The sequence below is a fragment of the Talpa europaea genome, assembly GCF_964194135.1.
Source record: "Talpa europaea genome assembly, chromosome: 9".
NCBI classification, from domain to species: domain Eukaryota; kingdom Metazoa; phylum Chordata; class Mammalia; order Eulipotyphla; family Talpidae; genus Talpa; species Talpa europaea.
Window position 1 is genome coordinate 115,401,600 of NC_140076.1, and position 25,099 is coordinate 115,426,698.

The 25,099-nt window shown below is 44.4% G+C and overlaps 1 protein-coding gene and 1 pseudogene across 2 annotated transcripts; one reads left to right on the forward strand and one right to left on the reverse strand.

Annotated features, from left to right (window-relative positions):
• Positions 1-5,840: 5,840 nt before the first annotated feature.
• CTSS (cathepsin S) lies at positions 5,841-24,745 on the reverse strand (the record flags this gene model as incomplete). Its single annotated transcript, XM_084242489.1, has 8 exons — positions 5,841-5,940; positions 9,456-9,558; positions 10,400-10,565; positions 11,862-12,089; positions 13,480-13,629; positions 15,649-15,771; positions 23,475-23,601; positions 24,720-24,745. 8 exons carry the CDS (start codon positions 24,743-24,745, stop codon positions 5,841-5,843), a joined length of 1,023 nt encoding a protein of 340 aa, XP_084098615.1.
• LOC311177778 (heterogeneous nuclear ribonucleoprotein A1-like) lies at positions 17,516-20,953 on the forward strand (annotated as a pseudogene). Its single transcript has 3 exons — positions 17,516-17,530; positions 19,512-19,824; positions 20,282-20,953. The product of its transcript is annotated as a heterogeneous nuclear ribonucleoprotein A1-like (transcript).
• Positions 24,746-25,099: the final 354 nt, after the last annotated feature.

Sequence of the window (25,099 nt, forward strand, 5' to 3'; positions counted from 1 at the left end):
CTTCCAGTATTTTCTTTAAGGCAACCTTGTGACAAAGAAAAGCTTATTTTTATCGCTAATATTCTAGCTTGTACCTGTGAAGTCGGAAAGAATTTTACGTGAGGAAACGAGATTTCTTTTCTTAAAAAGGCCACTTCTGAAACAGGCTTCCTTTCTCTAGCCCATTCTTCCAGCGTATGACCTTATTTTAAGCCACCTGACTGGCGAGCTTCGCATGACCGGGGCTAAGAAAGTGCTTTAGGGGCCTCCCTGGTGGCACAAAGGGTTAAGCACTGCACTATGAGGCAGTCTGCAGTCTCTGCAGCACGATTTCTATCTCCCCGGCCAAGGAGGTACCCACATGGCGCAGCAGACCTCTCCTGCCTCCCTGCAGCTCTACCTCAGCAGTATGTTTCAGTCAGTTTGCCTGTTCTGCTCCCCGCTCTGTCTCTGGTGAATCCTCTCACACACACCTCCAACTCTGGCCTGTACCCCAGCTATTGTATAAATAAAAATTAAATCTTTAAAAAAATTAAAAAAAAAATTGCTTTAAACCAGAGAGACACACGGGGGGGGTGGGGGGGTGGGAGAGGGAGTAGGATGAAAATAAGGGGGGGTGGGAATTGTATGGGGACGATAACCAAGTGAAAATGCATACATTGTGCAAAAATGAAAACTGATGTAAAAAATATATAAAATTTAAAAAATAATAAAAACTAAACTAAGAAAAAAAAAAAAAGCCCCTTTCAAAGACGCACCGTCCATTTATTCGAGCACTGACAACAGCAGGTAGCGGGTTAGGAAAAGCTCGCCCCGGGCAGATCCTAACGAACCTCTTAACTTTTTGTTTCAAATTTATAGTTTCAAAGAACTGAATCGGGCCCTCCCCGCGCGGCGCTGGGCCTGGCCCGGAGCCCGTCCGCGCTGTGCGGCCCAGGACAGGCCTAGACGTGGGGAGACCCCCGGTTCCGTGACCTGTGGCGCTTCCTCGTGTCCGGGCCTCCCTCAGCTTCGGGTTTTCCCGCCGCCGGGCACAGCCCAGGCCGAGCCCCGGCGGCGTCGCGGCGCCTGACAGGGCCCTGCCGCGGCCTGAGCTGCCGCCAGGGCCCTCATTGGGCCGGCCGCGTGGGAAACACAAGCAGGCACCGCCCCACCCCGCAATATTCACCGTCCAGGCCTCGCGGTGACAGGAAGGCCGGTTTACAGAGGAGAAAAGGAAAAGGGAGAAGAAAGAAACACATATTACGTCAAGTCTGAGGGCCCAGGCCTCGCACGGAGCAGCGCCTTCTGCGTCGTGGTGGTTCCCTCGCTGCGCATGCGCTGTCCTTAACGGTTGGTCGCCCGCGGGAGCGTGACGGGGCCCTCAGGCCCGCCAAGTGCGGCGCACAGCCTGCCGGGAGCCCCGGGGCCGGCGTCACCTCAGCGGGAAACGCCCGCCGCCCAGAGGGGCCGCCTCAGTGGCTGCTCGTGGTAGTCTTGGCCACACGCTTGTCGTTCACCTTGGCCAGAGGGTCCTTGGCCAGCCGTTTAATCCATCATGTTTATTTCTGGTGGGTTTTAGGCCTTTGCCTTGTTGTTGCATCTGCTGCATGTTGCTCTCCCACCGCCCCGTCTCCTGCGTCTTCAGGAAATCAGCTGCTCTAGTAATTTCTTCCTTAGCTCCATCCACTGGGCTCTGCCTGAGGGGACCGGGTGCTTCGAGGGTGATTAATGTCTCATTTAGAGACAAAATAGTAAAATCAGAGCTAGTAGGTAGCAGGGGGTTGGGGAGTAGCACACACTTCTTTGTTTACAAATTGTTATATTTCCAAATAAATTGTGTTAGTGTATTTATAAACTTTGATGTTTCTGCATCACCAGTGAGGAAATAACGACTAGATATTAAAAAATTTGCCTCGAGTCAACTAGGAGAGGAATGAAAACTAGAATTCTGTTTTCAGGGTGAAAAAAAAACAGTGAACATCCCCTGGCCTCATAATTGAAATGACTATATTTTGAGAAGGGGAGAAATGGGTGGTGTTGCTGTAAGAGTTCTAAAACATCATAAAATACCATTTTAAGCTGATAAGTAAAAAAGCAATAAAATATATTAGAAATTTAGAAACTTGAAGAACTGTTAAAAGAATTATCATTGATTTATTTTATTTTTTAAGATTTATTTATTTATGCATACAAGAACTGGGGTACAGGCCAGAGGTACAGGGGCATGAGAGGATTCACCAGAGAGAGAGTGGGGAACAGAACAGGCAGATCGATGGAAATACACTGCTGAGGGGAGCAGCGGGCCTGTCAGGAGAGGTCTGCTGCACCATGTGGGTAGCTCCGCGGCTGGGGATAAAACTCATGCTGCAGTGGCTGTGGATAGCTTGTAGGTTGCATCTTCACCCCTTGTGCCACCAGGGAGACCCAAGCAGTTACATCCTTTAAGGACTGTTTTTATTTTTATTAAATGGTCTCTTTGGGACTTAAGAATATGTGCATTTGAAGCCAGACTCATTTAGAGAAGAATAAGAAATGAATAATTTGATTTCAGGAATTAACAATCCTCTGCTTCATATATTTCATACACATTTTTAAGCAAATTTTTAATTTTTTTTTTAAGATTTATTTTTTATTTATACAATGGGCTGGGGTACAGGCCAGAGACAGATTGGGGAGCAGAACAGGCAGATTGACCAAAGTACACTGCTGAGGGGAGCAGTGGGTGAGACAGGAGAGGTCTGCTGCTCCATGTGGGTCAGCTCCCTGGCCGGCCGGGAATTGAACCCACGCTGCAGAGGCTGCAGACAGCTTCACAGTGGTGCCCTCAACCTGCTCGCCACTGGGGAGGCCCTCATGCACATTTTTTTCATGACATTGTCCAATGGATTTCTAATTCTGGAATATTTAAATTCTTATCCAATTAAACATTTTGTTAATTTTTACTCTGTGATGGATCCCAGATTTCCTTTTCTTACAGCTGCTAAGTTTTCCAAGCTTTTATCACCATATGTATGATCTCCTAGCTAGTATCCTTTGAATTTTCTTCAAATCATCCTCCGTACAGATTCCAGAATAAGATTTTTCTTAAATTTCTCATTTTATTTTTATAAGTTTGAAATTGTTTATTGCCTTTACGAATCTATAGATTCCTAAAGGATCCATATGAAGAATTCAGAAACTTTGTGAATTTGTACGGGAAAATAATTACGTCTTTATTTTCAGTAATTTTTTTTTCAATAAAATGAACACCTCACTTTATGAAAGAATAAGTCATAAAATAAATATTCAGCCTCCCTGATAACCAGAGATACAAATTATTATGATTCCGTTTACATAAAGCTTTCCCGCAATTACAAAACCGACTGTGGTTTGGGTATAGGAAAACAATACTCAGATACTATGTTGGTGGGAGTTTAAATTAGTTAACCTTTCAAAAAGTCAATATAGTTAAAAATCTTTCAACAGTCCAACACCTTTAACAAAGTTATTTTCAGTAACTTCTAATTGAAATTAGCATTTTTTCCAATTCTGAACACAATCTAAAAACGATAGTAATATTTTTTTTTTTTAAGATTTTATTTATTTATTTATTTATTTATATAAGCACTGGGTACAGTCAGAAGCGCGGGAGGGTGAGAGAATTCACCAGAGCCAGAGCGGGGAGCAGAGCAGGCAGAAGGACCGAAGTACACTGCTGAGGGGAGCGGCGGGCGGCAGGAGAGGTCTGCGCGCCATGCGGGACCCTCCTCCTCAGGTGGCCGGGGAGCAGCCGGGGAATTGAACCGGCGCCACAGAGGCCGCGGGCAGCTTCGCAATCCAGTGCTCAACCGCTGCGCCACCGGGGAGGCCCAAAACTATAGTAATATTAACAACACTTGAAACTTTATCATTAAAGAAAATTGATATTTTTGTATCACGTTACAGTTTAAAATACTTAAAAAACATCTTAAAATACTTATCATTCAAATTTACGATAGTAACTCCTGTTGTTTAATGAATTTATAAAGAAGTAAGTATGGGGCCTCCCCGGTGGTGCAGCGGTTGAGCGCTGGGTTGCGAAGCTGCCTGCAGCCTCTGCGTCGCCGGTTCGATCCCCGGCTGCTCCCCGGCCACCGGAGGAGGGTCCCACATGGCGCGCAGACCTCTCCTGTCTGCCACGCCCGCTGCTCCCCTCAGCAGTGTATTTCCTCAGTCTGCTTGCTCTGCTCCCCGCCCTGGCTCTGGTGAATTTTCTTGCCCTCCCACGCTTCTGACTGTACCCAGTGCTTGTATAAATAAATCTTTTAAAAAAAAAAAAAGTAAGTATGTTACCATAGCACAGATTTTTATTTTGCCATTTTAGTAACTGTATTTCAATATAATCATTGTCTGGTTCTACATCTAACTGGATGCATTTAAAAACATTCTGAGAAGGTGTCCTTAGCTTTTATTAGATTGACAAAGGTTAACAATCCATGTTTTCCCATTTACAGGGCTTGAAAAATTGTAAGCAAAACAAAAGTTGTTAAGAATTAAAGAACAGTCAATAAAATACTTTAAGCTATAGTGTTTCTCTACACTTTTGATAATATTTATATATTATGAGCATGATTATAGCTAGCAATTCTTTTTCTTTAAAATGTACATTATAGAGATGGAACCAGAGGTGGTGAAGTTAAACTAAGATCAGTTTAATATATACTAATGACATCAAACTCACATGTTTTTCTTATCCTAGTATTTAACTTATAAAATTTAAAGTTCTTGCCGTGTTTTCAGAATCCCTATATTAATCTAAAACAGTTGCGAGGAAGGGCAATCTGAATTAGATAAAAATTTGAATAATGGAATATTTTAAAAGTAATGCAGTTAGTTTATTAAGGCTGACTTTACTTGACCAAAATAAATAAATAAATAAATAAATAAATAAAAGGTCTGGTCAAATTGCTAAAGACTCAGTAAAAATAATTTGAATTAGTATTTTCTGATAATTAAAACAGAGTGATAATTAAAACTCTTTCCAGAGTGCTTGAAAACAGGTTGTCTTTTATGCATTTACCTACTTTAACATCATTCATTTAAAAAAATATTAAGTACTTTTAGGGCCTCCCCGGTGGCGCAGCGGTTGAGCGCTGGGTTGCGAAGCTGCCCGCAGCCTCTGCAGCGCCAGTTCGATCCCCGGCTGCTCCCCAGCCACCGGAGGAGGGTCCCGCATGGTGCGCAGACCTCTCCTGCCGCCCGCTGCTCCCCCCAGCAGTGTACTTCGGTCCTCTGCCTGCTCTGCTCCCCGCTCTGGCTCTGGTGAAATCTCTCACCCTCCCGCTCTTCTGACTGTACCCAGTGCTTGTACGTATGTATGTATAAATAAATAAATAAATAAATAAATCTTTTAAAAAAATAAGAGTACTTTTATGTGCAGAAATAGACTTGAGCCCTCAGGTCATGAATAACCTTAGTTTCTTTCAGTGAAGTGGCCATGGTCATCAACATATTATAATTTATATTCTCATGATTAATTATGACAGTGACCTAATAATAAAGAAAGAGCAGTAGGTGGTAATGATATAAAGTTGAAAAGATATTTATTAAGCCACCAAGTTACAAAAGGATATCAGGGGACTTAAAAAAACACAGGGCAAGTTTAGACAATGACAATGAACATGGCAGATTATCTTGGGTTTAAAAGTTCTTGTGCAGTTATATCTATAGCATGTTGTTAATTTACACACCAAACATTTTCCAAGATCTGCAAACTTAAAAAAGTGCAAGAGCCAAACTGTACTTTGTTAGTACACTAAATATACATCGATCACACCACTTGTTTCTGTTGATAACAGCAGGTAAAATTAAATCGTGAAGTGTTTCTTCTTTCTTGTCTTGTTATAAAAAGAAGAGATCTTCTAGATTTCTGGGTAAGAGGGATAACTAGCAATCCCACAGTGATTTTTACTATTTCTTGCCATCCGAATATATCCTTGCTCACCAAAGGTGGTGCCCCAGCTTTAGAAAAAGAAGTAACACAACATTACAAAGGAATAGAATTAAATCACGTTAGTAACTTTTTATTGCTTAGGTGTTTTTCTCCTAAAGTGATTACATACAAAAGTTGTGAAACAAATAATATAGTAATTTCCCCAGGACTTTTAGGCCATTTGCAAAGGATAGTTTGGAAAACTTTCATTATCTAAGGCCCATCAATTTTGCAACTGTTTAGAGAGCTTACCAGATATTGCTTAAAGGTAGTTTCTTGGTATGTGTGTGTGTGTGTGTGTGTGTGTGTGTCATTAAGGTTCTAATGAGCATATGGTTAATACATTTCATTCCCCCCCCTACTAAAATTACGTTTAGGCCTGATAATTTAGGGGAGTCATTTATTCATTTTTCTGTATATTAGATTAAATTCCTTCCCTTTATTCCCTAGAGACAATCTTGAACCATTTTGTGGGAAATCCCTTAGATTATGGTGGTCTTCTAGCCAAGCACATGTTCTTGTTAGGCCCTTAAACTTTTCTATTCTAAGTACATAGCAATTATATCTTAGCTCAACTAGCTTTCTAAATTTAAGGATCTGCCTAAAACCGACAACTTACACAATCCAAATATTTCAGGAGTTTAATCAACCTTATTATAACCTTAGATTATACTTAACCTCAAAGTCTCTACTGGCTAATTATTAAGGCTGGGGAATATGTACTTCATCATTCCTCACACAGATGCCCTAGTTTTATTTTCTGGACTGAATTAAACCATCAAGGGTTGTACAATTTTTCTATTTTGCACGATTTTTCCCCCACCCCCCTATTTTACACTATTTTTTAATGAAGATTTATTTATTTATGCATACAAGAGCTGGGTGTAGGCCAGAGGTGCAGAGGAGGTGAGAGGATTCAACAGAGACAGAGCGGGGAGCAGAACTGGCAGATGTACTGAAATCCACTGCTGAGGAGAGCAGCGGGGAGACAGGAGAGGTCTGGTGTGGGTAGCTCCCTGGCCAGCTGGGCACTGAACTCATGCTGCAGAGGCTGCAGAGAACTTCACAGGGCTGTGCTTAACCCCTGGCCCTATTTTGAACTATTTTGGTTCCACAGAATAATATTTTTTCAATTGTTTCTTATTAAATCACTGGCCTATGTTTTTAGACTTTATGAAAGCATTCTTTAAACTTATGTGTATGGTTGGAATGTTATCAAGGGGATTGTTACCTAGATCAGGCAGTATTCTTTTTACAGAGAATTTTAAAAGGCTTTCACTGCTCTGGGCCCAAGCTGACCATGGGTTACAAGTGGACCAAGATATTGATGCCCTACTTCCCCAGGGGGTCATACAGATGTACCATCTTCTGTGTGTGCCACAGCACAAAAAAGGTAATGAAGCGCCTTCCTGTGTGCTTACAATTTGTAGGCTCTGTACTTCCGTTAGATTTGGGGCATGTTATTAGCTGGATTGCATCCACCCAAAATTCATATGTTGGAATCTGTACTACCAGTACATCCAAATGTGACCTTATTTGGATATAGAGTTGTTGCAAATATAATTAGGTTAAGATGAGGTCATTAGGGTGGATCATAATACATTATGACTGGTGTCTTATAAATAAAGAAAATCAAACAGAGATTAACGTGCTCACAGGGAGAATATCACGTGGAAATGAAGGTGGAGGCCTGGAGGTGCTTTGACAAGCCTGGAAATCCTAAGGTTGCCAGCAAACCGTTAGAAATTAAAGAAAAGGCACTGAGAATTTTCTTCCTCACAGCCTTCAGAAGAAGCCAACTTTGCCAATGCCTGGATCTCTAATTTCTAACCTTGAGAATCATGAGACAATAAATTTTGTTGTGTAAGCCACATGGTTTGTGGTGCCTTGTTATAGGAACCCTGGAAAACAAATACAAGGAGAAACCTCAAACTTTCTACATATTCACTCTTCATATTTCCTCTAGAAGCCACATTCCTCTGTTTATGGATTATATTGATGTCAGTTAATTCATGAATTAAGAAGCTGGTAGGTGCCATGTAGTGGTAAGGATACAAAGGCGAGACATAATCTCTACCCAAGGGGACACAAGAATATTGGAGTGAAAGATGGGAAAACAAACAATTTAAATACAATGCATAGAACATTCCCACATGCACACGACACTTCGGGGCCATTGGAAAAATGGCATTTTAGCCAGTCCAAAGATTCAGAGGAAACTTCCTGGTATTGCCGTGCTGATTTCGAAGAAGCGAGGAGAAAGGATGTTCAGGCAGAGGGAACAGCAGAGTTGATACATGAAGGTATTAGTTATAAAGTGAGATGCGTGCTAGGGCTGAGGCTGGCAAGGTAGCTGGCACCACAACACAGATGATTTGTCTTCTCTATGAAACAGCATTAATTTGTACCCCAAATAGTAGTAAATAGAAGATCTGTAAGCTCACATTCATGTTTTGGACAAACCAGTCTGGCAACTGCATGAAAAGGGGATTTGACAGCAAAGGAGAGCAGTTAGATTACAGAGATAGTCCAGGCAGGTGGCAGACCGAGACCAGCGACAGCGGGCAGAGAGAGGCCAGAACCAAGAGGCGGTATGAGATAAAATTAGTCTGACTTGTTGCTTGTTGGATTCGGAGGTGTTTAAGGTGATCCATGATATCTAATAGGGTGACTGTGATGTATGAGGTGTTGCCATTTATTGAGACGGGACATCACGGAGGAGAAACAATATGGCTCTGAATCCCTTGGAAATACTAAATTCGGAGAAACTAACATATATGGATACATGGATATACCCAGATAAATAAGTCTGAAGTTCAGGGCACAGATCAGAGCTGGAGCTAGAGATTTGAAAACCTTCAGCAGATAAGGTATAGCTAAAAATCATAAACCTGGGATGAGGTTTTCTTTTTCTTTTTTTTTAAGATTTATTTATCTATTTATATAAGAACCGGATTACAGGCCAGATGCATGGGAGGGTGAGAGGATTCACCAGAGACAGAGCGGGGAACAGAACAGGTAGACTGACGAAACACACTGCTGAGGGGAGCAGCGGGTGGGACAGGAGAGGTCTGCCACACCATGTGGGACCCTGGCCGCCCGGCTGGGATCCAACCAGCGCCGCAGAGGCTGCGGACAGCTTCACAGCGCTGCGCTCAACTGCCTGCACCACCAGGGGAGGCCCCTGGGATGAAGTTTTCATGAAGAAAAATGTAGACTAAGAAGAGTAATGGGCAGAGGACGGAGCCCTCTGGGAAAGACCCCTTTTGGGGGGTAAGCAGAAAAATAGGTGTTCCCATAGGAGACGGGCAAAGAGTGAGCAGAGAAGTGTAGAAAATAAGTCATAAAAACAAAGTGCTGGAGGAAGACTAGGAAGCGAAGACACAGCACTGAGTCATTTACAATGTCACTCTGGAAGGCGCTATCAATGTTTATCATTGTCAACATCATCTTCATCGTCATCATCATCACAAGAAAGTATTTGTTGAGGCTCCCTGAAATTCCTGATTTTAATTAAATCTACATCAAGGGGTGAATACATTACCTGTTTTTCACAAGCCAGTAATCTTTCCCATCGAGGTTGCCGTAGCCAACCACCAGCACACCGTGGTTCACAGTGTCATTACAGGCCGGGTCGTCGTAGACACCTGAGAGTAAATATGGTGGAGGAGAGTGGAAGGCATGTGACAAGTAGGGGCACTTAAAAATGTTATCACTTTCACGAGACTGTTTTGGATCTACGGCAAGGTGAGTTAAAAAGTTAGAACATGTCTAAATGCTTCAATGCTCACACTTAAACTACTCAGAGCTCACAGTTCTTCCCATCACTACTCTAGTTGTCAATTTGCTTGCCAAAGCTGGACATCAATCCAATTGCAGTTCCCTGAGGAACCATCTTTGATAAGCTGCCACCTGTTGCTAATTATTTTTTGACATATACGTAATCAGATACTGCATTTCCTTACAGATTGAACCCAATTTCTGTCTAAATTGTTCCATGCATTTTTGCCCTTAATTATTAAATGATCTTTAAGGAGAGGTTAAAAAAAAGGAAGATAATCTTCGACCTGGTCTAGTACCATGCTCCGCACTTCCGGGGTGCTCCGCCCCAGCTGTGCTCACTGTCACCCTGCAGGTACCGGACTAAGTGGCACCATTTCTACCCCACTGACCACCTTCAATTTATGTGACCCCAGGCATGTGAACCCCCCCCAAGATTTAGTTTTCTCATCTGTTAAAGAGGTGTTTTGTGGGAATTAAATGAGCTAATGCACAGAAAGAATTCAGCATCAGTACTTGGCAGGGGGAGTTGGTAACTTTTGATAATTATTACTTTGCTGTTTAGAGCCAAGTATATAAAATGCTTACATGAAGTGGAGGATTCTATCTAACTTAATCTAACCACTAAGAGGTGGAACGATGTGGAAAGATAACGTTCTTTCTCACGGTGCAAGGTGGCACACAGGGGAAGCATAGCTGAGGCTTTACCACTTCTGTAGAGGAAGAAGGATGCGCGCCTGGCATCGATGCCCACAGACACCGGGCCTTTGTTGGCCACCGCTTCTTTCAAGGCCTCCTCGTCGCCATAGGGAAGTCTGGTGTACTTTGAACACGTGGCAGCTCGATTTCTGGAGTCATACTGGCACTTCCCATCCTGCAAGAAAGAGTATAAATTAAGTAAAGCTGTCTGCTCCATAAATACTAGATAAATCATCAGTCGTCGAAGTCTGGGTTTCAAATATGTGTTCTGTCCTCATTTAAGTGCTCCATTCAAAGACAGAAAAACTAAATCTTGCAGATGCCAGAAGTCCCACATTCAGCAATAACAGAAAATACAGAATCATTTTACAACTTCAGGTTGTGAACACCTGCATACCTGCGAGAACTGCAAGAATCTGAGGTGGAACATGGGAAAATGTTACATAAAGGTCATATGTTCTAGACTAGTTCTTCGGTCTTTTTTTTTTTTCTTTTAAATATTTATTTATTTATGTATACAAGCACTGGGTACAGTCAGAAGCGCGGGAGGGTGAGAGAATTCACCAGAGCCAGAGCGGGGAGCAGAGCAGGCAGAAGGACCGAAGGACACTGCTGAGGGGAGCAGCGGGCGGCAGGAGAGGTCTGCGCGCCATGTGGGACCCTCCTCTGGTGACCGGGGAGCAGCCGGGGATCGAACCGGCGCCGCAGAGGCTGCAGGCAGCTTCGCAACCCAGCGCTCAACCGCTGCGCCACCAGGGAGGCCCAAGTTAGGAGGTTTTTTGAGTGATACTTTATCTTTAAAATTTTTCTGTAAAATGTGTGAATTACTTATATATTTAAAGAAAATATACGACCTTTCAAGGAGAAGGAGGAACTTTTTAGTAGGGAGAAAAATGATGTGTCAATGATCTTGGAATCAGGTTGAAAACAAAAACATTAAAATACCAGGCAGATATACAGAAGGAATTTTAAGGAAGGTCCATGGAAAATCCATTTTAAGCGTGACTTCTACTTGCTTATTTAAAACCATGGTGACAGGGCCTCCCTGGTGGCGCAGCAGTTGAGCGCTGGGCTGCGACGCAGCCTCTGCTGCACCGGTTCGATCCCCGGCTGCCGGTGAGGGTCCCCCATGGCGCGCAGACCTCTCCTGCCGCCCGCTGCTCCCCTCAGCAGTGTCCTTCGGCCCTTCTGCCTGCTCTGCTCCCCGCTCTGGCTCTGGTGAATTCTCTCACCCTCCCGCGCTTCTGACTGTACCCAGTGCATGTATAAAAAAATAAATCTTTTAAAAAAATAAAATAAAAACTAAAACCATGGTGACAGAGAGAAGTGAAGGAGGCTTTGACAGAGCGAGAACTCGGGGATTCCGGGGGTTCTGTCACACACTGGCTATGCTTCCCCGGCAGTCGGTGGGGACAGGGCCCGAGTCAAGGGGCGGCCCAGGCTCGGGGGCGGCCCAGACAGTCTGACGCACCACGGCCTTGTACGGGTAGGAGGCGTCCGAGTCGATGCCGTTGTTGTCGATGACGTACTGGAAAGCCTCGGTCATGAAGCCTCCGTTGCAGCCTTCATTCATGTACTTTTGGGTGGCGCAGTCCACCAGGTTCTGTGCGCTGAGCGACACCAGCTTCCCCGTTTTCAGCTTCAGCTGTGCCTCCAGGGCCCCCACAGCACTGAACGCCCAGCACGAACCACACGCCCCCTGAAGCAGAGACAAAGTCACTCAGAGACAGTGAACCCAGATGGCGCCCGCTGGGCCTCCGTCAGCCCCAGGGAGACGTCCCGCCACTGCAGGTTTCTCTTTTTGGGACAGTGGCATGAAAACAAAGCACTTCATCATTCCTGAGGAAGGTCCGAGTTAGAGAAAGATTTGCAAATGGCTAAACGCAGAGGGTAAGGCCACACTCGAGGGTGCTGACGGCCCCACCCGGCGCGCATCAGATCCCTACTGTCTTCACCCCCACGGGGAGATGCCACAATAAATAAAGTGTTTTTGGGAGAAGCTTGCACGATCCCTTAACCCTTCCTCCTGCCAAGAGATGCCTAAAATATAAGGTTAGCAACTTCCAAACATTTTTAGCTTGAGAATTTTTAAGTCAAAAGCTATTTTGCAGAGAAGCCCAGGAACAGACAGACACAAAACCGATTTAGTTTAAAACCGTGGAGTGGGCCAGGGCTCACGGGGATTGCTCTCCTTCTGCCTGCTCCTTCCCCACAGAAGCAAACTGAATTTGCTTTTGGTTAAAGCAGAATCATCCATTAATAGGCAAGCACCCCGGGAGAGGCGCTCACTAAATTATTCATAGTTAATAACTAAATGTGTCGTTTCTTTTGGTCTTCACAAGCTTTTATTTTAGAGACGTTGTAGTCGGACTTCCAAAGAAAAATATCTAGCTGGAGAAGCATATTAGCAGTAGCATCCACGTCTTAATTTTACAATTCTTCATTGGTCACTAACTAGGGCAGTTACTTGGAGCACAGATTCTTCTCTCTTACCTTGACCTCTAAGGTGATAGATTGATGTGTCTTTTACTCCTAGTTATCCCTCTCTCATGTAGGATTTTGATAACTTCTCTTTTTTACAAGGAAACTAAAGGAAAGGCAAAGGCACAGAAACAAATGTATATAGTCCCTCGTTCTTATCCTAACAGTGTAAGCTGACAGGCCGCTCTCCTTCTGGTTCTTTCCTCTCTTTCATTCCTGAAATTCACAACTGAGAGGAGGAAGAAACTTCCAGATCAGTACCCCGCCCCACACGATGCTGATTCTCAAGCCAGTGGTTTGATGGAAGCAGCAGTCATCGAGTAGGCAGTTTGTCTTAAAGACCCATTTGCTTCTTTCACAGTTTTCGTCTAATGTGGCTCAAGTTGCTGGCGTCCTAATCACTGTAGGGAACACGGTTAAAGTAGATTGTGGGGTCCTTCCCTCTAGGAACTTACAGTTTAGCGGGGAAGACAAGAATAGCAAAAAGAATGAGAAAGTAACCTAAGGAGAAATTCACCTGTGAAATTCACCTCCAAGTCCCGTGGCTCAACTAAGCCCTTAAGGAAAAGAGAGCGCTGCTTGGGGTACAGAGGCTGGGGGTGACTCACCTGGTACTTCACTTCAGTCACACAGCCCTTCTCTCTCCAGTCCACAGACTCAGGCAGTTTCTGATTAGGCATGGACTTGTACGTGACATTCCTCTGCCACTGAGGGGGGACTTTCAAGGAACTCATCAAAGACATCACTTCTTCACTGGTCTACAAGGCAAATGCATTTATCTCCTTTCATTTATATCCGTCTGATCAATAGCCTAGTAATTGCAATAGAGTTAACAACGGGGACAAGTCAGTGGCAGCTGTGCCCAGCGCAGGCTCTGCTAACTGTCTGAGGGTGGAGGGTCTGGATCGCAGTGTTAGGCTCTGCGCTAGCATCCCAGCCTGGCCTTCTCGTTGGGAAGGACAAGAGGAAAATGGTAAAAACTAGAAGTTACGGGAGGCAGATTCTTGGCTCTAAGCAAGACATCTTATAAAAGGGCTATTTAAAATAGACTGAACTGGGTTCCTTTGTGCGAATTACAAAGGAAATTCTGGCACTTAGGTCAGTATTTAATCTACCTAGATTGTTCCTCCAGGGGGTTTATTTTGTCTGTCTGTGTGTATCTCCATCCATTCATCCATCCACTACCCACCCATCTATCATCTATCTTCTGTCTATCTGTCTATCTATTATCTATCTATCATCTATCCTGCCTTTGCATTTACATATATTCCTTCACTGCTTGTGTTGATTTTCTATTGCTGCTGTGGCAAATGATTACAAATTTAGCAGTTTAAAAAACACAAGTTAATTATCTTACATTTCTGGAGGCCAGATGTCTGAAGTGGGTCTCAGTGGGGTGTGCAGGGCCTCCTTCTTCCTGGAGGCCTGGCTGCAACCCGTTTCCCTGCTACTTCAGCTTCCAGCCTGCTCCTGGGCCCAGTCCAGCCTTTCATCCCCAGAGGGAGCGCTGTTGGGCCCACGTCCTCACGCTGCCCTCTCTGTGGTTCTCTGCCTTCTGATCCCCCTTCCACTACTAGAAGGATGCCTGTGACTACGTGTGCTCACCCCGATCAGTCTCCCCATCACCAGCCTTAATTCCATCTACAACCTCAACTCCTTTTGCCAGGGAACCTAACAAATTCATGGGTTCTGGAACATGGATTTTTTTTTTTGCGGGGGGGGGCAGTTATTTTATCTACCATGCTCGTGTTCTTTTTTCTTTTTCTTTTTTGGCATATATTTGGATACTATCTTGGGCCACTGGCTTTAGCTGGAAGGATATTTTTCAGTGTTTCTTCTAGTTCTGCGAGCAACAATTTCTGTTTTCTTTAATTTGGGAATGTATTTTAGCTTCATTTTTTTTTTAACATTTTTTTTTATAGAGGCATGTTTTTTATTTTTATTTATTTGTTTGTTTGTTTGTTTTGTTTATACATGCACTGGGTACAGTCAGAAGCGCGGGAGGGTGAGAGAATTCACCAGAGCCAGAGCGGGGAGCAGAGCAGGCAGAAGGACCGAAGTACACTGCTGAGGGGAGCAGCGGGAGGCAGGAGAGGTCTGTGCGCCATGTGGGACCCTCCTCCGGTGGCTGGGGAGCAGCCGGGGATCGAACTGGCACCGCAGAGGCTGCTGGCAGCTTTGCAATCCAGCGCTCAACCGCTGCGCCACCGGGGAGGCCCTTTAGCTTCATTTTTGAAAAGTAGTTTTTCTGGATATAAGATTCTTAGTTGTGTTTTTCTTTCATCACTTTACTATGTAAACCTAGGGTCACTATAACCCTTATTTTTGGCCACAATGGTAAAGTTTCATAGGTTAGAACCAATGTGAAAACTAATGGGAGATTATTTGTGATATTAAATACCCACCCTCCCCCATTAAGAAAGCAGTGGACAGTATTAAGTTGTCAATTTAGATTTACAATATTAAGGTAACTTCCTACAAAAGATTGCAAGCAATCTTTAGGCTATGCTTTCTAGAATCAATTAAAAATTATAAGCAATAGTAGTGTGTGAGTTTAAAATAGTTCTCTAAAGAGGGGTATGTTAAGTAAAGTGGTCATGGCAGGATTAAATAAGGAATCTGTACAAATTCTCATGTCCTTAAATTCTAATGTTTTTTGACTTTGTACACATATATATATAATGCTGCTTTGTTGTTTGCCTTCAAATTGCTTTTGGGAAGACAGGAGTCATGCTCACCTGGGCATGGAGAGGGGGGGTTATTTCTCATGCACCTACCATGTCTGCCAGGTGGTTCATGCCGAGGTCATATGAATGTATTCCCATCGAATGTTCCAGATTGTGAAGCATCACATATTTCAGATTCTTTTCCCAAATGAGACGCCGTGCTACTTCTTCATTCTAAAATATAAGGAAAAAGAATACAGTTATACTGGATCCTGCACAAATTAGTGCTCAATAATGAAAAGAAATATGGTATAAAACATTCTGGTAAATGTGGATCTGCCTGGAGAATGTGGATTAAATTAACATATACAATATAGCTGGAAAAAATTCACATATTAATCTTAATTTTTGCTTTTCATTGCTTTGATGCTGTTTAATGTTATTTTATGATATACATAATGAATGTCCTCAATGTGTTAAAAAACTTTTTTAGGAACTGCTACTTGCTGAAGTGGTAAACTCACTTAATCTTGATCAGTGTTTTAAAAATCTCTTTTACCCTCTTAAAAAGTAGTTGTGTTAGCAAAAGAGACAATAACAAAAACAAAGAGAAACCCCACCAACTGGGAGAACATTTTTGCACACAACACTAATGATAAAGGACTGATCACAAAAATCTGCAAAGAGCTGATGAGACTCAACAACAACAAAGAAAATAATCCAGTCAAAAAATGGGCAGAAGAGCTAAAAAGAAACTTCTCTGAAGAAGAAATGCAAATGGCCAACAGGCATATGAAAAAATGTTCAACATCACTTGTAATCAGGGAAATGCAAATCAAAACTACCATGAGATACCATCTCACACCAGTGAGAATGGCACATATTAAAAAAACTAGCAACAACAAATGTTGGCGAGGTTGTGGAGAAAAAGGAACTCTTCTGCACTGCTGGTGGGAGTGCAAACTGGTCCAACCACTGTGGAGAGCTGTGTGGAGATGTCTGGACATACTAAACATAGAGCTTCCATAGGATCCAGCAATACCACTCCTAGGTATTTACCCAAAGGACACAGAAACATCCATTCCAAAGAGCACCTGCACCCCTATGTTTATAGCAGCACTGTTTACAATAGCTAAGCTTTGGAAACAACCCAAATGCCCAAAAATAGATGACTGGATCAAGAAGATGTGGTCCATATACACCAGGGAATATTACTCAGCATTCAAAAAAGATAAACACATGCCATTTGCAGCAACATGGATGGCGTTGGAAGGGATCATGCTCAGCGAAATAAGCCAGAAAGAAAAAGAAAAATACCCAATGGTCTCACTCATAGCAGGAATCTAGAAAACTTAAATAAGGGACCAGGAAAATGAATAACTATAAGAAAGTGAAAATCAGAATCAACAAAAAACTATGAAACAGAGACACTTTTGGGGGGTTGGGGGGCGGGAGGGGAGGGATTGGGATCAGAATGGGGGGGGTTGCAATTGTATGGGGAATATAAAAATAAAATCTATTATTTAAAAAAAAAGTAGTTGTGTTGATTACAAATTTCTAGCTATTTTTCTTCAGTAACTTGAAATATTTCTTCATTGTGTTCTGGAATCCCTTGTTGCAGATGAGAGGTCTATTGTCAAATTGTTGTACCTCTGCTTTGCCCCAGTTACACTGTTATTTTGTTGAGGTTACATCCTTTTCCAACATAGATGTATTATTTGATTGGGTTATTTGTTTCTTTTTGTTAAATGAGGTAGAGGGTCACACTGCACTCCACCCATCACCAAACCACTCAGGCCCTCCTTCCCAGCCCTCCATCCAGACCCCTTCCCTCACTTCTGAACCCTCCCTTTGGGGAGGGCTTTGTTTTGTTTTTAGTTTGTTCCTTTGTGTCTCTTCTACACATGAGTGACTTCATTTGCTATTTCTTTCTCCTTCAGACTTATTTGGCTTAGCATCAGGCTCTCCGGTTCCAGTCATGTTGTTGCAATTGGCAAGATTTCATCTTTTTCTGTAACTGAGTAGAATTCCATTGTGCATATGAAACCACACTTTTCTTAACTCATTCATCCGTTCTTGGTCACCTTGGTGGTTTCCATCACTCGGCTGTTGTGAATAGTGCTGCAGTGCACACAGGAGAGCATGGAGCCCTTCAAATTAGTGTTCTTGTGTTCTCCAGATAGATACCTAGGTGTGGGAGTGCCTGGTCACGTGGCAGACTTATTTTTACTACTTTGAGAAACCTCCATACTGTTTCCCATAGGGCTGGGCCAGTTACAGTCCTCCCAAGAGTGTACTAGGTACAACAAGTGACGGGACTCTCTGGGTGCAGTGTCTGTGTGCTTAACTTTTAGATGACACTCTCAGGAGCAAAGCAAGGACATTCCACTGATACCATTTTGGTCTGTCCTGCTCATTTTGTATTTGTTTTTAACTTTCGTAATTTTTGTGATTAGCTTTATCATTTTTATGATTTGCAATTGCAGTCCATGTTTCTGGGTATGTTTTATTCATTGTTCTCTTGGGTATTTCTGACAGGAGAGCACTTTTGTTTGAAGTACTCAAGACTTTTTTTTTGTATCTGGAAAGATCTCAACCATCATCTCAACTCTTTTCTCTACTATACCACCTAATTCTCCTCTTCAGAAACTCCTATCAGATGTATTTTAAAATCTCTGTTTCTTTCATCTCCTTTACTTGAATTTTCCTTTTTTATGTACTGAAAAATATTTAGTCGCAGACACTATTTTTAAATGTAATTTTAAATGTGATTCTGAAATGAAATATATGTCAGAACCAGAATATTTAACCATGTGGAGAATGTCTGCAACTGTTCCTCCCGTGAATTTTGCAAATTATTAGCAACCATATGTCCTGAAAACTTCTGTCAATGTCAACCTCACTGAGGAAAGCACTTTGTCCAGATCCAAGCAATCGCCCATTCCCTTCCTGGTGTGTAACCAAGGTCCAAATTATAGCCCTGTAACTGAATGGCTCTGTGCTCTCATTTTATGTGTTATAACTAATAGGACCACTGATTTCTTTCTTTTTTTTTTTTTTAAAGATTTATTTATTTATTTATACAAGCACTGGGTACAGTCAGAAGCGCGGGAGGGTGAGAGAATTCACCAGAGCCAGAGCGGGGAGCAGAGCAGGCAGAAGGACCAAAGTACACTGCTGAGGGGAGCAGCGGGCGGCAGGAGAGGTCTGCGCGCCATCCATGTGGGACCCTCTCCCTGTGGCCGGGAGCAGCCGGGGATCCAACCGGCGCTGCAGAGGCTGCGGGCAGCTTCGCAACCCAGCGCTCAACTGCTGTGCCACCGGGGAGGCCCTGGGATCACTGATTTCTAAAGCAAATTTAGATTAAAAAATTTTTCTAGGGCCTCCCCGGTGGCGCAGCGGTTGAGCGCTAGGTTGCGAAGCTGCCCGCAGCCTCGGCAGCGCCGGTTCGATCCCCGGCTGCTCCCCGGCCACTGGAGGAGGGTCCCACATGGCGCGCAGACCTCTCCTGCCGCCCGCTGCTCCCCTCAGCAGTGTACTTCGGTCCTTCTGCCTGCTCTGCTCCCCGCTCTGGCTCTGGTGAATTCTCTCACCCTCCCGCGCTTCTGACTGTACCCAGTGCTTGTATAAATCAATCAATCAATCAATATTAAAAAAAAATCTTAAAAAAAATTTTTTTTTCTACATTTACTCTAAAAGGGTAGTGCTCTAATAGTGTGGAATCTTCTCTGAAGCAAAGACCATCTTATCTCTAACTGCCTGTTGAGACTTCTGGTGAATTGCTGAGGTAGTTTGACTCAGCAGTTATTACAAAATCAACAAGAGGCTCTCTGCTGGTTGTTTCAACACACTTCACACTGAAGTCTTCTGTTTGAATTGTCAACCAATTCAAAAATTTCAGCTGCCCACCCATGGACGCTGCCAAACAAGCATCGTAGAGGTCTCCCTCCCCACTACCTTCGTCTGTAAGTCAGTCTCCCAAGGAGCTGGAGCAGCTGTGGAAACTCTTCATCAGAGGTTTAAGCTTTGAAGCAACTGATGAGCCTCTGAGAAGCCATTTTGAGCAATGGGACAAGCTCACAGACTGTGGTAATGAGAGCCAAACATCAGGTGTTCCAGACGCTTGGGTTTGCCACGGTGGAGGAGGTGGGTGCAGCCACCCACCTCATGAAAGAAAAGGAAAAGGAAACTCGGGCTACACAAGAGGGTGGAAGAGTTGTGGTACCAAAGAGGGCTGTGTCAGCAGAAGATTCTCAAAGAACTGATGCCCACTTGCAGGGGCAGGAATGACACAGGGCAGGTTTTCTATGATCCCACGCAGGTCACAAAAGGGGTAAAGGAGGACGAGTCCTGGAGCCCTCGGTGGGTTTCTGCAGGCTTTTTATTGGGATTTACTGGGTACAAGGCAGGCAGGGGTGCTGGGGGGCTGGGAGGCTGGCAGGCCCCAGCAAGTCTTCGCTCTGGGCTCTCCAGTCTTCTCTCACGTTCTCTCTGCTCTTCTCATGGCTCGGCTTCTCTCTCAGCTTCTCTGCTCCTCTCTCAGCTTCTGCTTGTTCTTGGCTTCTGCTGGCGTCCCCGTGATGCCGCCCTTATCAACTCAGTCTCTCAGCCCAGGTGCACCCACTGCAGGTGCCACCATCAGGCCTGCGTTCAGGATCACAGGGTTCCCTCATCTATCCTGATGGCGCGAGGCAGAAAAGCCTGATACTTTTTCCTTACCCTACACCACTTCACTGTGAATAAGATTTTTGTTGGTGGCATTAAAGACGACACTGAAGAACATCACCTAGCAGATGCTTTTGAGCAGTGTGGGCACCTGAAGTGACTGAAATCATGACTGATGGAGGCCGTGGCAAGAAGAGAGGCTTTGCTTTTGTATCCTTTGATGACCATGATTCTGCAGACGAGCCTGTCATTCAGAAACTCCACTCTGTGACTGGCCACGACTGTGAAGGAAGCACCTATGTAAGCAAGAGACGACCAGCGCTTCAGCCCTCCAAAGAGGTCGAGGTGGTTCTGGAAACTTTGCTGGTGTTGTGGAGGTGATTTTGATGAGAATGATGACTTTGGTCATGGCGGAACCTTCAGTGGCTGAGGTGGCTGTGGCGGCAGCTGTGGTGGTGGATGCGATGGCAGCGGGCTGGCTCCAAGGGATTTGGTGATGGTGGCAGCAGTGCTGCAGGCGGGGGAAGCTGCAATGATTTTGGCCACTACAACAACTACTCTTCCAAGGCCGGACCCATGAAAAGGAGGCAGAAGCTCTGGCCCCTAAGATGGTGGACGCCAACGCTTTGCCAAACCACAAAACCAGGGTGGCTGTGCTGGTTCCAGCAGCAGTAGCTGTGGGCCGTGGCAGGAGGTTGTAATTAGCCGCCAGGAAACGAAGCTTAGCAGGAGAGGAGAGCTGGAGAGGTGACGGGGGCCACGGCTCACCACAGAGGCGCGAGCTCAGCTGTGCACGGGGCGGCCCGGCCTGGCTGCCACAAAGGAGACACGTGCAGACAACACTCGCGTGCTGGGCAGAGACTCGAGGACCGCGTCCGTGACTAATGGTGTGAGAGGTGGCGTTAGGTTCTGCTCGGTGGAAAGTACAAAGATTTCCAACTCCAGGTTTCGGTGCAGACTTTCCAAGCGCTGTGTGAAGTCAGTCTGCTCTGAAGCCATCTTGGTGAAGTCCCCCAGCACCCTGAAGCGGGCATTCCTTCAGGGAGATGCCAGTTTCCATCTGAAGCGTATTTATGACCACTTGGCAGAGCAGCCGCAGCTTTCAGAACCCTTGGTGCAGCTGCACCGACGGTTCCTGTGCTGTGACTCGGGGTGCCCCGTGGAGAGGCCACCCAAGCCGGAAAGAAACATTTTCCAAGCCAATGACCTGGGCTCGAACTGTTGTAGAGCAACCCTGATACAAGAACATCATTTCCCCCTAACAGAACTACCTTCCTGCCTGATCCTTTCAGCCTCCCCTCCGCCCCAGCCTTGGAGCCGCCCCCGGGCGCCAGAGCGCGGCTGTTGAGTCACGATTCCTTATCACGATTCCTTCCTAACTGCTTTCTGGACCCCACAACCTCTCACTCCTCGTCGGACGTTTCCACATCCCACCTCAGCCGGAAGGTCGGGCCTGGCAGAGGCCGCTCTCGCCCTTGTCTGGGGACAGCCACTGAGTAGGACGGTGGCCTGGGAATTATTTCCTTGGATTTTCATAGTTTTTTCCCCTTTTCTTTCCTGGGCTGCCTTCCAGGCAAACGGCAGAGCGCTGCCTTTCAGACGGCTGGGTGTGGCCGCCCATGTTCAGCCTGGAGTTTCTCCCTTTTGCTAAGTTCTTATTTCTATGACTATTATCCTTCATTTCAAAGATGTCTGATTCGATTTATAATTTATTTCACAACTTCCTGTTCATTTGGGTGGATGTTATTCCATTATATATAGTTATCTTTTAAAATTTTCTCAGTTCTATTATTTTAATTTTATACAGAGCAAATTCATATTGTAACTGTTGATTTGGTTGCCCTCCGGGAGTTTTATTTACCTAGAATACAATGTACATTGAATACAAGCTACATGGCGCCTTCTTGAATTGCCCCCTAAGGTGACCGCTTCCAGAAAGTCTTAGCCCAGACAGCAGCGGCGACAGCTCCTTCCTGCCTCGTTTGAGAGCCCAGGCAAGACCCTGGTCTCAGGTAGTTAGTCTGGCTGCAGCTTCTTCCCCCTTGGAGCAATGTTTTATTGTTCCCCCATGACGCCGTGTATAGTTCTATTTCCAAACCACTCAAAGGGAAGAAATGGAATAAAGCCAAACAAATCTAATGAAGTACAGAAAAGGAAAAAATGACCTTTGAGATGAATTCTAAAGGTAGGCTATTAACCCAGCCCTCTTCATTCCTTCTAAGCCACTGGAATTGTTAGAGAGACAGCATTCCCTTCAGCGGACAGTGGTGCTACCTGCACATCTAATTCTAATTAAGCGAATTAGGGGCCTGGTGTGAAAGGGAGTGGGTGAAGGTGAAACTCATCACCACCTAGAAAACTCTTACCAAGCACATAAATACCTAATGCTCACATCCAAACTCGGAAACATCATGTATAGTTCTAGGACTTAGTTATTTGAAGCAGTAAGGGTAGGCCTTAAATCACTCAGTAAGTGTGCTCTGCAACAAAAACAAAGTACAAAGTGGGAAGTGAGAACCAAGAGAGCACATCTGCAGTGAGCCTCGCAGTGGGGCTGACATCGGCCATTTTTGTTCCTCAAACTTGCTCTCATTTCCTCTGACTTTGTGCTTCCTGGCTTCTATCAATTCTCTGCTCAAAAGGTCACCTTAGTGAAGACATCTCTGAACTTTCTATCCTATTTACACAACAACCATCCCCAGGGCTCCCTCACGCCCTGGCCTTGCTTTATTTTTCACTCCTGCACCATCTAACGCCAACACACCATCATCAAGAATACCCTGTGTAGCTACTTATTTATTTACTTATTTCCTGTCTCTACTGGAATAAAAGTTCCATAAAAACAGAAACACTGGGGCCTCCCTGTTGGCGCAGGGGTTGAGCACAGCACTGGGAGGCTGTCCGCTGGCCAGGGAGCTGCCCGCATGGCGCGGCAGACCACCCCTGTCTCCCCGCTGCTCCCCTCTGCAGTGTGTTTCAGTAGATCCACCTGTTCTGTTCCCCGCTCGTCTCTGGTGAATCCTCTCATTCCCCCACCCCCACACCTCTGGCTGGTACCCCAGCTCTTGTGTGCATAAATAAAAACAAAAACAAAAACAGAAACTCTGTTTTGTTTCCTGCTCTATCCTCCTGTTTTGTCTCTCTGCTGTATCCTCCAGAGTAGGATTTGGCAAGAAGTGTCTAACACTGGAAACACTGCCTGTAAGGCCTCACTTTGAGGGGAGCAAGTGGGCATTTAGGGGTAAAAGCAGTGCCTCAGGTGGTGCATCTACCTTTCCCGTGTACTGCTTGCCGTAGGTGTTCTTCCAGAGGAGCCAGTGGCGATCCAGGGTGGCGTCTCTCTGCGGCTGTGCCGTCGCCAAGGGGCAGGCCAGGAGCACCCAGACCAGCCACTGCACCCTGTGAAGAAAGGGGCACAGAAGATCGTCTACCGGCTGCAAATCTGGTGACAGGGTCAAAGCCCCAGAACAACACAGTTTACACAGGGAGGCACAGCTCCGGGATCTGTTGTCACAGGGGGCACCTGCATAGTTAGGTCTGAAATATCGCTTCCAGTACTTGGTAGTGCTTTGAAAAGAGATTGTTTGAAATTTCCTGATCTCTGGTTAATCAAATTTACATCCAAATGTCGTGGGAAGAGGTGCTGGGAAGGAAAGCAGGGGATTTCCAGGAATAGCAAATACAATCCGGGGAAATCCTCTTTCCTTCGTTAAAAAAAATCCTTAAAAAGAAGACAAACCTTTGAAAAATCAGTGTCCTTTCTGTATAGTTCATATAATCACTTACTTATTATAAATAATACTCATATTCTTTTATAATAAACATTTACATTAATATTAAAAATATATTAAATATATTTTATATCATTTACATTAAATAATAAAATCATATATTAAAATAACTATAATAAATGTACTTGTAACAGTTATATAATTATTATATGAATTATAAAATTATTATACTATTATAAAATATACTATAAACGATAATGATTATTATAATTTATTATCTGAATGATTGAATACAGGAGTTTTTAACCAGTCTATTTAAATATCCATACCCTTTAGAGGTAGTTATAAGGCAACTCCCATGGATTGCTTTCCCATCATTGGGTTATTTTTCTTTTTTTAAACTTTTTTCCCAACAATCAAAATATCTATTTTAAAGGAAGCAATTAACTACTTTTGAAAACTCCACTTGTAAGTTTACTCCAAAGAGACCACCGGAAATTCAGTGACTAACTCCCGCAAACTGGATTCTACTTTCCTTTGAATTCAAGGAAGTTGGCAGTTAAACCGGGTAAATCTTCAAATTTCAAAGGAGGCTGCACTTCAGCCTCAGGCTTAGCTGTCCATCAGACACTAACTTTTCAAGGGGGATTGCCTTTCACCGAAAAAAACAGGAGGTAAAGTCAACAACATGTTTTTTTTTCTGTTTGTTTACTTCCTAAACGCAAAAGAAAAACAGAAAGGAAGACAGACTGTAAAGACAAAACGAAGAGGAACAGACATACGGACCTGAAGGGACTCGCGTGGGCTGCCATGGCTGGTGACTCAAGGTGGGCTCTTGCCAAAGACTTCAGTCAGGAAAAGGGCTCCTGCTCAAGTGAGTTTAAAAAGAAATCGGGACTTGTCACATGAGGCACTGAATGAGGAAGTGAACTTTCATTTCAGTTTCATTTTGTCTAACGGAGTCAGCCCCCTCCAACCTCCTGAGTGGTCAGCTGCCAGGACCCCAGAGGAGAGAGCCAGACAGACCCGCAAGGTCAGGGCAGCCCTTGCTTAGGCTTTAGTCCCTCCTCATTTTCATAATTCACTTTTCTTAAAATCACCAAACATCAGATCAAAAAAGTTTAGCCCGGAGGTGTTAAGCCCAACTTCCTCCGTGATTTCCAAGA